The 13,103-nt window shown below is 33.0% G+C and overlaps 1 protein-coding gene and 1 pseudogene across 1 annotated transcript; both read right to left on the reverse strand.

Moving 5' to 3' along the window:
• Nucleotides 1–1,847: 1,847 nt before the first annotated feature.
• On the reverse strand, nucleotides 1,848–3,519 carry LOC7478410 (aquaporin TIP2-1). Its single transcript, XM_002303264.4, has 3 exons — nucleotides 3,205–3,519; nucleotides 2,650–2,900; nucleotides 1,848–2,421 (listed from the first exon to the last, which is right to left on the reverse strand). Exons 1-3 carry the CDS (start codon nucleotides 3,329–3,331, stop codon nucleotides 2,056–2,058), a joined length of 744 nt encoding a protein of 247 aa, XP_002303300.1. The 5' UTR covers nucleotides 3,332–3,519; the 3' UTR covers nucleotides 1,848–2,055.
• Nucleotides 3,520–7,731: 4,212 nt separating this feature from the next.
• LOC18096832 (uncharacterized) lies at nucleotides 7,732–12,809 on the reverse strand (annotated as a pseudogene).
• Between the last annotated feature and the right edge of the window lie 294 nt (nucleotides 12,810–13,103).

Here is a 13,103-nt window from a genome sequence, read left to right on the forward strand (position 1 = left end):
GAGAATGAGTATAAGATTGAAATCAAAGAGAGATACAAAATATAAAAAAACAAAAATTTCAGAGAGTTAAAACCTGATTTTAGAGCCTCGTTCTGATATCAAATGATACAAACCTTTTAGATATAAAGATCCAGAAACCCACAATAAAGTAGATAACAAACTTGAAAATGTTAAAAATCAAGTTTGTGAGAGGTAAACCTTGACATGAAGATAGCCCTGTCCCTAAGAACCAAAGATATTGGAAATCAAACTTGGACCTGTTGATTATAGAGAATCAAGAATTTGAATTATATGAAGATGCTATAAAGTTATTTATACCTTGATAAGTCAAATTTATTTTTTGTCCCAATAAAGAGAAAATTATTGCATCATGCAAACAAACAAGTTTATTCAAAACATCATGACTACTGAATTTTACAACAATATATATATATATAGTCCTCCTAAAATAGCCCTAATGGATCTTTATTGAGTTTTGGCCCAAAACAAATCTAAACTAAAACACAATCCCTGAACTAAATGTAAATATTTAAATAATAAAATAAAATAAAAAATAAAACCTTAAAATAATTCATATGAATGCAAAGAAATAATTCAACCTAAAAGTAATTTGCCTTTAAATACTCTAGCTCTCATTTCCTTGTGTAGCTAGGATAAATAAGGAATCCTTGTAAGAAATAGATTTTGAAACATTAAAAAACCTTGTCACGCTTGTAAACTATGTTGTTGTCCAATAAACATCCTTGTAGAACTAGAAAACTTCTAAAAATAAGTTGTTGAATATCCTTGCACTATAAGAAAATGAATCATCTTCATATAGAAAGTTCACAAGTCAAAAGGTAATAGATAACAAAATTTGTATTGTATCTTCTGACCTGTATTGCAAGACCTTACCAAACTTCAATAAACTTGATATTTTAACCTAATGTAGAAAAATATGTCTAGAAACTCTTGAGAAATTCTCAGTCTGATCCAAACGGTCGTATTGAAAGTTATATGCAAAATCGTGAAACTAAATAGTAGGCATAATTACATTAAAATTCAAATTTCCCTGTTCAACTTTTTTTTTTTTACCATATCACACAAATTTTAAAGTAGCATTCATGCTATTTTTATTTCTTTCAAAGTTTAATTAATACAGAGATTCATCTTGGTAAGAGCTGAGATTCCTATAAAACTAGAAGAAGAAGAAGAAGAAGAAAGCAGAAATAACATCAACATTGTGACAAAAGTAACAATGTTGAGATAATTGGAGATTTTGTGGTAATTTCCACAGATCCAATTCTTCTTCTTTCAATTTTCTACTGTCACACCATAAGTTTTCAGCTTTAGGAAACCAGGTATGATGCAATTTCTTTCATGATAGCTTTGTTTAAATCTTTATAACTCCTTATTTCTTTTTGTATATGTGTATCAAACTAAGGATATAAAACTTTTGTTTACATGTATGTCAAACCAACATTATATTCTCTGCTGCAACATGTATACATTTCTGCAAAATTATGACGAGTGTCTCTTGCTCATGGACTTGGGTGTTTTGAAGTTTGTGTCATAAAATTTGCATATGAGAATTTGATTCTCATAATAGTAGTAGAAACAATAAGAACATTGTAAGAGTGCTTAATACATCATAAAGTAATTTATTGTATCGAAATAGTCATTTATTAAGTTCATTTTATTATATTTTTTATGAGTCGGGAATTTTTTATATTTGTAACTATTTTTTTATTTAAAAATTAATTTAAATAACTACTAGAATATCATTAATTATTCCAAAGACGGTTAAAGTTGCACAAAAAAAAAAGACAGAAAAAAAGAGAAAGAAAGGAAACAGCAATAATAAGACATGAAAAAAAAGTATCCACACACTCCCTTCATTCTCATAAAGCAAATGGTTCTTGACAACATGATGATAGACTTGATGAATGGTTTTTTTTTTTTTTTAAAAAAAAAAGCAACGAAAAGGAAGAATAGCATAATCTGCTTCCCTTTCTTTCTTACAAAGACAAATGCGGCACAGTGAAGCTCAAGTTGAGTAATTTATTTTAGACTGACTTAGAACTCATAGGACGAAGGACTATGATCAGTGATGTATAAGTTTCCATAGATAAGTCCAGCTAGCCCTCCACCAATAAGAGGCCCAACCCAGTAGATCCAGTTGTCATGGAAGTCACCACTAGCCACAGCTGGCCCAAAGGATCGGGCTGGGTTCATGGACCCACCAGAAAATGGGCCTGCAGCCAAGATGTTGGCACCAACAATGAAACCGATGGCAATGGGGGCAATGGTGCCGAGGGATCCCTTCTTGGGGTCAGCAGCAGTTGCGTAGACAGTGTAAACCAAGGCAAACGTGATGATGATCTCCATGACGACTCCTTCAATGGCTCCTACTCCAGCTGCAACACTGTGGATGGGGACTGCCTGTGAAACCAAGTAATTATAGAAAGTCAAGCTTCAGGGACAAATAAATTCAAGTACTTGTACATGGATAATAGGACAGATAAATAAATCACATCTCTCTTGAAAACTGCACGAGGAGTGTGATAATTAAGAGGTCTAGTGTAAAAATGCATGGAAGATTTTGTATATAATATAATTAGGAGGTCTCAGCAGAGTGATTCAGTTAATAATAAGATATAACATTATTACCAAGCCTCCGGTGACAACTTTGAGAAGGTAGCATGCAACGATGGAGCCAAGGAGTTGGGCAATCCAGTAGAATATGCCGGTGAGGATGGTCATTTGACCACCAAGAGCCAAGCCAAGAGTGACAGCAGGGTTGACATGGCCACCGGAGATGTTGGCACCAACAGCAACTGCAACAAAGAGCGCAAATCCATGGCAAACAGCAATGGCTACTAGCCCGGCTGGATCAAGAGCTGCATCACCTGTCAGCTTATCTGCAACAGTGAGATCCTTGTAGTTAGTTTACTTACAATCACAGGCAGCACTGCATCATCATTCTTTGAATGGCTGTTGTTAATGCTAGCACTATGTCTAATTAGGAGGATATTCTTCATCCTCGAGCAACAATGAGTTATAAAGACTCTAGTTAATTACATCATCATGTAATTAAGTTACGATCAGTTCCCTTTAACTATGATCATAATTAAAAAAGCAAAAAAGATCGTTGTGGTTTGTAAGCCATGTTTATTATCTTCTCCAGTCTATTACCAAGCAGGGTGTGGAAAAGAGAATACTAACTGTAAGCCATGGCTGAGCCAACACCAGCAAAAACGAAGAGCAAAGTCGAGATAAATTCAGCAAGATAGGCTTTGAGAGAGCCTAAACTGAAAGAATCATTAAAGCGACCAAAGGCTATTCTAGCCATCTTTGAAAGAATTAACAGGCTATAGCTGAAGGGGAACTCCGGGAAATGGGAGAAGAATTGTAGTTAAATATATAAACGGAGTCATGAGTTGCATAATTCTTTTTCTTTTCTTTTGGAGGATGAAGAAGGGAATGTGCTGTGTACAATGGCTCCATCCATATCCAATAAGGTCTTTTCACGGTGCTGTCCTATTAGAAATGTCTGGATGCACATCAATGATTCTTCCAGCCTTCATGTTACAGAAGAAAGTGGGCCATGGGTGAGAGAAAACTACGATAAAAGAAAGGAGGTGATAAGGGCTTGACTACCTTAGGGCCACAAAGTGCACCGACCATGCCCTCCCCCCACACACACAAAAAAAAAAAAAAAAAAAGAGAGAGAAAAGGGCTAGATGTTGGGGGATTATTTTGGAAAATAAGTGGATAACATTGGTGGGGTTTTTTTTTATTATTATTATATAAATGAGGAGCTTGGCAAAACATAAAATAATTGTCTTTAGATTTGAGTTGTCCATGGAATTCTTTAATTATATAATAATAAAAGTAAATATTTATAGAAAAGAATATATATATATATTTCATCAAAATTATTTTTTAATTCATGTAATTTTCTTGATAGCAAAATAATTCTTTTCATTAGAAATATAGTATACTAAATAAAAAAAAACAACAATTCAAAAAAAAAAAGATTAGAGATAAAAAAGAGAAAATTTATATTCTTAATCAAAACCATAATATTCTTTTTTATGAACTTGTTTTTTTTTTTTTTGATGAAAAACATGCTTTTTTAGAAACATTTTTGATATTTTGTATGTAATTAAGGGAAAAAGAATAATAAACCTAAGAAAATTATGCAAATTATTTATAATAAAAAAAAATTAAAATTTTATTTTCATTGAATATTCATGATAACATTTTAAAAATATTTTGCATATCAAGTTTATATATAGCAATTAACAAATTGATTGCTACCATTATATAAAAAAACCCTTATTTGAAAATGATGGCAAAATCAAATAATATTTAATTGAATAATATCTTAGATATAATTTTAATTATTCTATTTATAGTGCAATAAAAAAAATAAAAAGCAATATATATAAAAAAGATGAGGCATACAAGATGGATGAGTGAGCTAGTGCATATGGTGCAAAGATACCAAGAAACATATGGAAATCTAGGTCTGCTTGCCTTATTTTTTTTAAATAGGTGGATGAAGCAACATTAAATTTATGTTTTTTTTTTTTTTAATAAAACAGATGATGCATCATCAAATAATTAAGATTTTGATAGCTACAAGTGATCTCCAAGTTAGGGTCAAGTTTCTAGAACCCAAAATCCACTTTCTAAACCCTTTTTTTTTTACCTTAAAATACTCAAAATCACCTCATTAAACATATTTTCAACTTCCAAATATCCATTAAATAGTCAAAACTATAAAATTAAATTGGGGAAAAAAAATTTCAAGTCTTGATAAATTTTTAGACAAGATAAAATTAAAAAATGTCTTAACAACATGTTTCTCGGCAAGATGTTCCTATGTATTATGATTGGTTTTTTTATAGCTAGAATATGATTAACCGACTTTCTCTCTTCTATTTTAAAACAAAGCAATTGATATATATATATATATATATATATATATATATATATATATATATATATATATATATATATTTTGACATCACAAATACAATGTAGCACGCAAACCAAAGTTGTTAGGCTTATAACAATATAAACAAAATTATAAAAAAACATTAAGTGATCGAAACAAAAAATATTGTTTAAAAAAAAATAAAAGGGCAGGCTTAAGCGCACCGTAGTGATTCATAACATGCCTGTATTTAGGTCCAAAGTGAAATGAACAGTTTTTTCCTTTATTAATTTTATTGAACTAGTATATTGGTCCTCTTTTGCCATGGATTGGATTAGTATTTTTTAAAATGTAAAAGAAAATATTAAGAGCATTGAGAATTTGTTAATAGTGTTATTAAACATGACCAAGTGGATTAATTTTGAAGCCTCCAGACTCAACTCTTTATCTAACTCAAGTTTTTAATTAAACCGTGTGAGAGCTAGCTCAACTTAAATTAATCGATTTCATAGGTCCAAATACAACCTTGATGATCAATAAAAACATGATTTAGCTTTTAAAAAAACTTCAAGATGATAATTTTTTTAAAAATATTGAGATAATGATCAATCTCACCCCCTCCACGACCTAGGTCATGGACTCTATTGAGTTTATTAACATTTTTCTATAAATATTTTTATTTAATTATATGATAAAAATAAATGTTCATAAAATTAAGCACCAACATAAAAATAAACACTTATTTGAGACACTTATCCCTAGAAAGCAAACAAAAATAAAAGTCACATTCTCAACCATCTTAATATTAAAAGATGAAATCGACAAAAATAAATTTTAAAAAAAAGCATAACAAAAATTCAAAAAAAAAAAGAAAACAAAACGCTATGGATTACTATTATCATTCACAGTGCAATATATGTGGGTGAACAATGGTTTCCTCACACCCTTTAATTTTTGTTACTTTATAAAGTTTAATAACATGACTTTTCTCTAAAATTATTATTTTTTAACTATATGAGAAAAAAATAGATTATAAAAAAAATAAAGTTCAATTAATTAAAAAAAAATAACCCACTAAACTCGTAAACCAGGACAACTTGGGTTAACTTGACAAACTCGTACACCATACTAACCTCATATAAAGAAAAAAAAATTATGAAGTTAAATTCTCAATAATCTCAATTTTAAAAGATGAAATATACTTTTGAAAAAAAATCATAAAAAAAAGAAAAAAAAAGAAAAAAAAAGTAAAACATTATGAATTACTATTGTAATCCACATTGCAATGAGTATTGGGTGAATAATGGTTTCCCCCACATCATTTAATCTTTGTCACTTCATAAAGTTTAATAACATAGTTTTTCTTTAAAACTATTTTTTTAACAATATAAGAAAAAAATAGACTATAAAAAAGTCAAGTTCAATTAAAAAAAAAACACACCACATCCATAAACTAGGGCAACTTGGGTTACCTTAACAAATTCGCAAACCACGCTAACCTTATAGAAATAAAAAAAAAATTTATAAAACTAAATTCTCAATCATTTTAATATTTAAAAAATAAAATCAATAAAAATAATGTTTTAAAAAATATAATAATAATAAAAAAACTATATGTAAAGAAAAAAACACAATGCAAATAAACATGTTATCCACAATATTTTCTTAGAGAAAAATTATACTGCTTTCCCCCACATCATTTAACTTTTCCCCACATCATTTAACTTTTCTTATAATTGTAATTGCAAATGCAATGGTGAGATGTGTAGCCGGCAAAAGGACATGCATAGGAAGGAATCTCTAAGACTTTCTCGAAAAGAAAAATGGAGTTTTGTTTGGCTTCTCATTACTATCTTTTAATTTTTTTGACATGTGATTACTTTTCCAGTTCTGCCCTTTTCACCTCTTGGAAAAAGTGCTTCGGATATCCACTGCGTGATTCTTTTGTCCCAAAGAGTATGGAATTGTGGTTGTGAATTGGCGAGGTGTCCATCGACGCCGACCACCATTCTTCATCTCTGAATTTGGCGGTGCACCAAATCAAAATGGATTGCAGGTCTAAATCATTAAAGTACGTTAATCATAGCAAACATTGGAGTATCAATTACTAGAGGCAATTGCCCCATGAATATTGAAAATGTTTTGTTGGATAATCTGTCTCTAAAATAGAGGGTTGTCCAGATAGCTGTCTGCTTCTCTTTTTCATACTCTTGCACGGAAATGGAACGATTTTGTTAGATTGGGAATGGAAAGTCTTTTCTCCTCCATGATCATGATCTTTCATCCTACCGACATAACTCTCACCCCCTCGTTCCTTTCCTTTGCTAATTAGAGGGTGGAGTAAAGCCTCTCTCCAGTGTTGCAGATGTGGAATTCCCCAGCTAACAGGAGGGGCTAATCGCCTTTCGGTTGTATTTAGAACAAAGCTCGTTCTGAGATTTCAAGGAACACACGTCCTCAAAATGACAATTTTATGCCAACAAGCCTCAACAAGTCTTGAATTCAGACCTCCACTTTGTCAAGGAAAAGAAGAAGAAAAAAAACACAACATCTTTAACATTACTGATCCTCGTACAATGTTAAGCATAATGTTATATGATCACAGGATGCCATCCACGTTCTACTAAGAACAATGTCGTTATGCATATCCTACAGATTAGATGGGGCCAAGGAAAACAAAATATTAATCGTGGAAGCGGTTGACATATAATAGTTTAACCAAGTTCTCCAAGTTGCCGGATCATACCATGAAAGGGACGGAGAACAAAATTAACTAGTTTGACATTGATCTCATCTCAGCCCAGCTGCTTGAAAGTGTGTGCTGAATTACCCAGCGTGAAACAATATTTAACGATTAAATCCACACGTATATTGAGGTGGTAAGTTATGTTGAAATACTTACTCCTGCTGTAGTTCTAAAAGCTGAAATCTTTAAAATACTATAAAAGCAACCCAAATTTGTGAAGATTTTCAGCAGTTAATACTTTTAACTATTCCCTACCAAAAGGTAATTTAGCTATGGGCGTCAATCAGTCTACATTTTGCAAGCTTCTTTCCCTGGAAAAGGTATCGAAGCACAGCAATGGTAATATCCGTTCTCATCTTACACAAAGCGCTGTGAAAGATGAGCTTCGGGGATAACATACTCCCCCCAATCCTCTGATCCGAACTGCTTGAATATGCCCCTTGCATCAAAGGAATCATTCTTGCTTTGTCTCTTCCTGAGATTTTCAGTTCATCAGAGATTAGAAATACCAAACAGATGAACAAAAGCCAAATAAAAACTAGATACCAAGTAGGCCAAGAAAAAAGGGTAAATCATTAATAGGTCCATAGGATTTTACTTAAGATTTAGACTTCAGTTCCCAACCTTTTAAAATCTCTTCTTTGATCCCAAAGAAGTAAAAAGAATCGGCAGAACAGAATATGGGGGGGGGGGGGGGGCGCTGATGTTTTGCTGCATCATAAAAATGTAACTAAAGAACAAATTCTGAAGTTTCAACACTTAGAAACCAAGTCTAATGATGAACACAGATAGCACATGGACTGGAAAAAAAATAATTTTACCCAAAAGAAAATGCAAAACGAGCAAATAGAAATAAAATCAGTACCCTTTCCTGTTCCTGGCGTTCATCACTGTGGCATGCAACTGCATTTTAAGGAGACAACATAAATTGATATTAGTAGTTCCAAAACCAAACCTATATGAAATAACGGGAACATAGACTGAAACAACTATGCCACCCCACTATGCATCAGGTCCAGTACGTTCAGGTTTAAGAGTGACCAAGTCTATTGTTGGACAATATTTAACTGAACACCTAGGAGCTAAGCAAGCATGCCATGATTGCTGCTTGAAAAAATACACCATTATGCTCTACTTGAAAGGTTAGAAAGAACTATAGACAGCCAAAGCACATGGTAGAAACATTTTTATTCCTCCAAATTTAACATTGACATATAAGCATGACCATATGAGGTCAAAAGGTCAGTAACATACCTTTAACTTATGCTTAGCATCTTTCTCTAGAACAAGTCCAGCCTCAACAAATGCATCAATGATGACTTCTAAGAAAGCTAAGGAAATTCAAAAGATTCCTCCATTCAAGTGAAAGAAACACCTTCAAATCTAATGGAACTAAGAATCATTTTTTTTTCTCTTTCCTCTTTTCTTTTTCCAGGTGCAGCAAAGAGTGAAGTGGCACCAGATTATTGATGCTTAGATAATTAGAATACGACATGCACGTAAAAGTCGGTCTTCACTCCCGATTTCTTCAACTGGAGCATATAGAACACGAGCTCTGGACAGACCCTCTCATGGTATCCTACCAAGGGATAAGAGTATAAATTTTAGTAGGTGATAGCTGGCTTAAGGACATAATAGAAGGACATGAAGACAGCAATCCACCCATCACACTGATGTTAAATAAACCATCTTTTTTCAGAAGACAACCCACTAGAACTTCAAAGCATCTTACACTTATTTACCAAGGATAGAGCTTGAGATTCGAAAGGCCAATGTATCCTACTGTGGATCCAAAAACAAGAAGAATTAATTCAAGACATATTCTACTTACCAGCCCTTTAAGCCTGATGGAGACAGGTCGATTATCCAAGGTATCAATCACTTTTGATGAGATACTCTAAACACACATGCAGTGATTTATTAGAACCACCATTAGATAATACCAACCTTATTTAACACAAACATACCTTTAGAACATCTGAAGCTGCATTGACTCGCTCCTTGTTCCACAACTTCAACATGAGTACAGTCAAGTGAAATGTTGTAGGTTTAATGAATATGGTTTTGTCTATTCCAAAGTCTGTCAAGTAACGCATAAATCAATAAGATTTCAAAGTATATGAGAGAAGGGAAAAAAGTGATTGCCAAAAGAAACGGAAGCAAATTAGTTTAGGTAAAATTGGCTAACAGTAAAGTAAGCATTTTATTTTCATCTTTTTGTGTGACTAAGAATAAACAAATTGGAAGCAAGACTTTGAACACGGGAAAATGGATTACCAGCAATTTTATAGGGCCCAAAGTTTAAAAAGTGGGTATAGAACGATAGGCTATTATAGGGGACACCAGGATAATCTCTGAATTAACCTGATGAACTTAAAACCTACCAGAAGCATTAGGCAACCTTCGTGGTTTAGGAGGATAACTTACAAAAGGTATGCTAGTTAAATCCACTTTAACATGATTGTCATCTTCAGCTTTAAGTTCAACAGCTTCATCATCTCCTTCAATGAGTTCTTGACCCTTATTTTTGATGTCTGAAGTGTCTTCATTATAATCACTTTCCACATTTGCATCTACAGAAACATAGTTAATTCCCAGTATGGAGTTCTGAAAATCAACTAGCTTATCAACCAATTCAGGGTATATTCCCAATGGAAGCGATACAAAGTGAGAGTAGTCGAGATCTGTTTTAATTGCCTGTGATTTCACACAGAGAAGAAAATATTAGTAATCTGTCAAGCATGTATGTTAAAAAAAAAAAAAAACAAATGAAGCACTCCAAAAAATACCATATGCTTTTTGTGCGAGATTTTTAGATGGAAACAAGGAGAGAAAAAAAAGAAGATGTGTGTCGCCTGCATCCAATGACAGATGCCAAAACTTGACATTAACTAGCGAAGCACACCTTTTCCAACCCACATACCTTTCTCTCCTCAACAATCAACATGGCATTTATCAGACTACTATATTGATTGGATTTGTTCACTACAGCACATTCATGTCAGTTATGAACTACTGGAGTAATTAATAGAAAAGTTAACCATCAAACTAGGTCTCAAATGTGTCAAATGATAATGGAATGACTTGAAGGAACAAGTGAATTTTTTGAACCCACAATGACTTGTAACTGACCTCATCAATAATAGCTTGTATCTTTTCTGAAGCTCTTGTCACACAATCAGTTGAAATGCCTTCAATGACTGCAGAGGATAACATGTCAAGTAGTGAACAATCACAGCCAAAGTTGTGGTCACCACGTTCAAATGTATTGATCAAAATTGTCAAATTCAAGCATTAACATATTAGCACAGGTCACGATACCATCCTGGAAGACATGGCAACACCCCTGAAGTTTCAAAGTGACAAACTGGCTGTAACATTTGCTTACAAGCAAGACAATTACTTTCAATCAGGAAAGCTTACCAATTGATTCTTCATTCTTTGATGATGGAAAAACAATCTTAACAGCCATCTCCTCTTCAATCCTTTTTTGAGCAGATCCTCTGAGTAGGGAGCTTATAAGTAGAGGTGAATATCGATGTAACTTATGCTCAAATTAAAGATAGAAGAAAAAAAAAGTTGAGCTGAAATTCATACACTTTTCCTTTAATGAATTGAATCAGAGAAGCATCCACCTTCAAAGCAAAACACAGAAATGAGATAGAAAAAATTAAAAACATGAGAGAAAACAACAAGATAGCAATAATTACTGGATGATTTAGGTGTTCGCAGGTAGATAGTACTTAATGACATAATTCACAATGGGCTTCACAAGGTCTAAGCGTCATATCTTTACCGTATTTAGGTTTCATTTTAAAGTTTGCAGCAGTTGGAAATGATAGAGATGATCAATACAATCTTCAAATGGGTAACAAAGTTTTCCAGCTATAACGCAAAATCTTGGAAAGCCAGAGTCTAGCAACATATATCAAGGAATTTGAGAATTAGAAGAGAAATGGACCATGTACAATGCAGTAATATCAAGGTGAGTAATAGAATAAGAATAACACATAAGATCAAAGTTGAGAGAAGCCATTAAAGAACTACTGAGAAGACTACAGGAGGGTTAGGGAAGAAATCTATACTTAATCCCAACATGGCACCATCAGATATTCTATGCAAGACAGGATACTTTTTGTAACAGCACATTCTGCGAGGCAGTTTCCTAAGAAAGCAACATCTTTGACCAGGGATTCTGCAGATTTACATTAAATAATTCATAAGGAACACCAGAGTGCAGATCGTTTAAGACAAACAATTAGTAACGCCAAGCATATACTCTAACAAACACAACGTTTTGAAACAGACTGCTTTGTTGACAAAGGCCGATCCATGGTCAACTATCAGCTGAGAAGCAATAAGGTCCATTTAGTAGTAAAAAAGTATCAGCTTTATGATTAATTGTTGTAGCAAGAATTATATATCAATAAGAAGAAGAAAAGAGAGAGTATAATGGCATGCAGCATTGAAATTGCTCATAATACTTGAAAACAAAATGGTTAGTCTTGTAATTAAATAATGAAGAAGAATGGTTTCAGAAGGCATGAAAAGTGTATTAAAGAGGAAAGAAAAACAAACCTCCAATATTAGAAGAAGAAGAAGAAGAAGAGACAGAGACGGGTCTCCATTGAAATTGACCAATACCAGCTGCTTTGTGCTGCTGCTTCTTCTTCTTGTAATTCTTGTTCTTATCCATCACAGAATTATCCTTGCCAACCCCACTAATCCTCTTCTTGTTATTTAATTAACAACACACAACTTAAAATTACTATTGTTGTCATATAAACATTAAAAACAGAACAACAAAAGAGAAACAACAAACCTCAAAGTAAGTAAGTGACTTCGATTTCAGATATGATGTGAGAGCGCAGTCAACTCTGTTTCCCAGGTAACAAATTCAAATCTCTTCTACTATCAACACTGACAAGAAGAGACACCCGCTGCAGCTGCTAGCAATCACTCGTCGCAATCTTCTTTGTTCTTGTTCTGGTTTTTTGCACAGGTCGTTCCTCTCCTTTTCTTTTATGTTACCATAGATTCGTCAACAACCCAATCCAACCCCTGTGTTGTTAAACTTTTCCAGAGTTTACCCACACTAGTTCCATCATTAACCTTAATCACGACATGGTCTCCTTTTTCTTCAAACCACTCATCTTAGAAAGTAACATCACTTGCTTTCATTTTAGAAACATGCCCTTTGATTTCATTAGTCAAGTAAACTGACTGACATCATTTTTTGTTGTTGTCTTCACTAAACAAATGCATACACACGCAACCTTTTATTCACTAAACAAATTCACATTTTATCTTGTCGTCAACATTCTTATACATTGTATCAAATGCGTACCAAAAGAGTTCATACATAATATACGTAAGGACCCATGCACAAAACTACCCGTTGAAAAGGTTACGATAACAAAACTCAAGACACAC

The sequence above is a fragment of the Populus trichocarpa genome, chromosome 3 (assembly GCF_000002775.5).
Source record: "Populus trichocarpa isolate Nisqually-1 chromosome 3, P.trichocarpa_v4.1, whole genome shotgun sequence".
Lineage (NCBI taxonomy): Eukaryota > Viridiplantae > Streptophyta > Magnoliopsida > Malpighiales > Salicaceae > Populus > Populus trichocarpa.

Excerpts from the sequence above, each read along its gene's own strand:
- LOC7478410 (XM_002303264.4), bottom strand. The coding sequence starts at position 3,331 with ATGGCTAGAATAGCCTTTGGTCGCTTTAATGATTCTTTCAGTTTAGGC. Across the intron at positions 2,901-3,204 it reads TGGCTCAGCCATGGCTTACA|ATAAGCTGACAGGTGATGCA; the intron begins GTTAGTATTCTC and ends TCACTGTTGCAG. Across the intron at positions 2,422-2,649 it reads AAGTTGTCACCGGAGGCTTG|GCAGTCCCCATCCACAGTGT; the intron begins GTAATAATGTTA and ends TTGGTTTCACAG.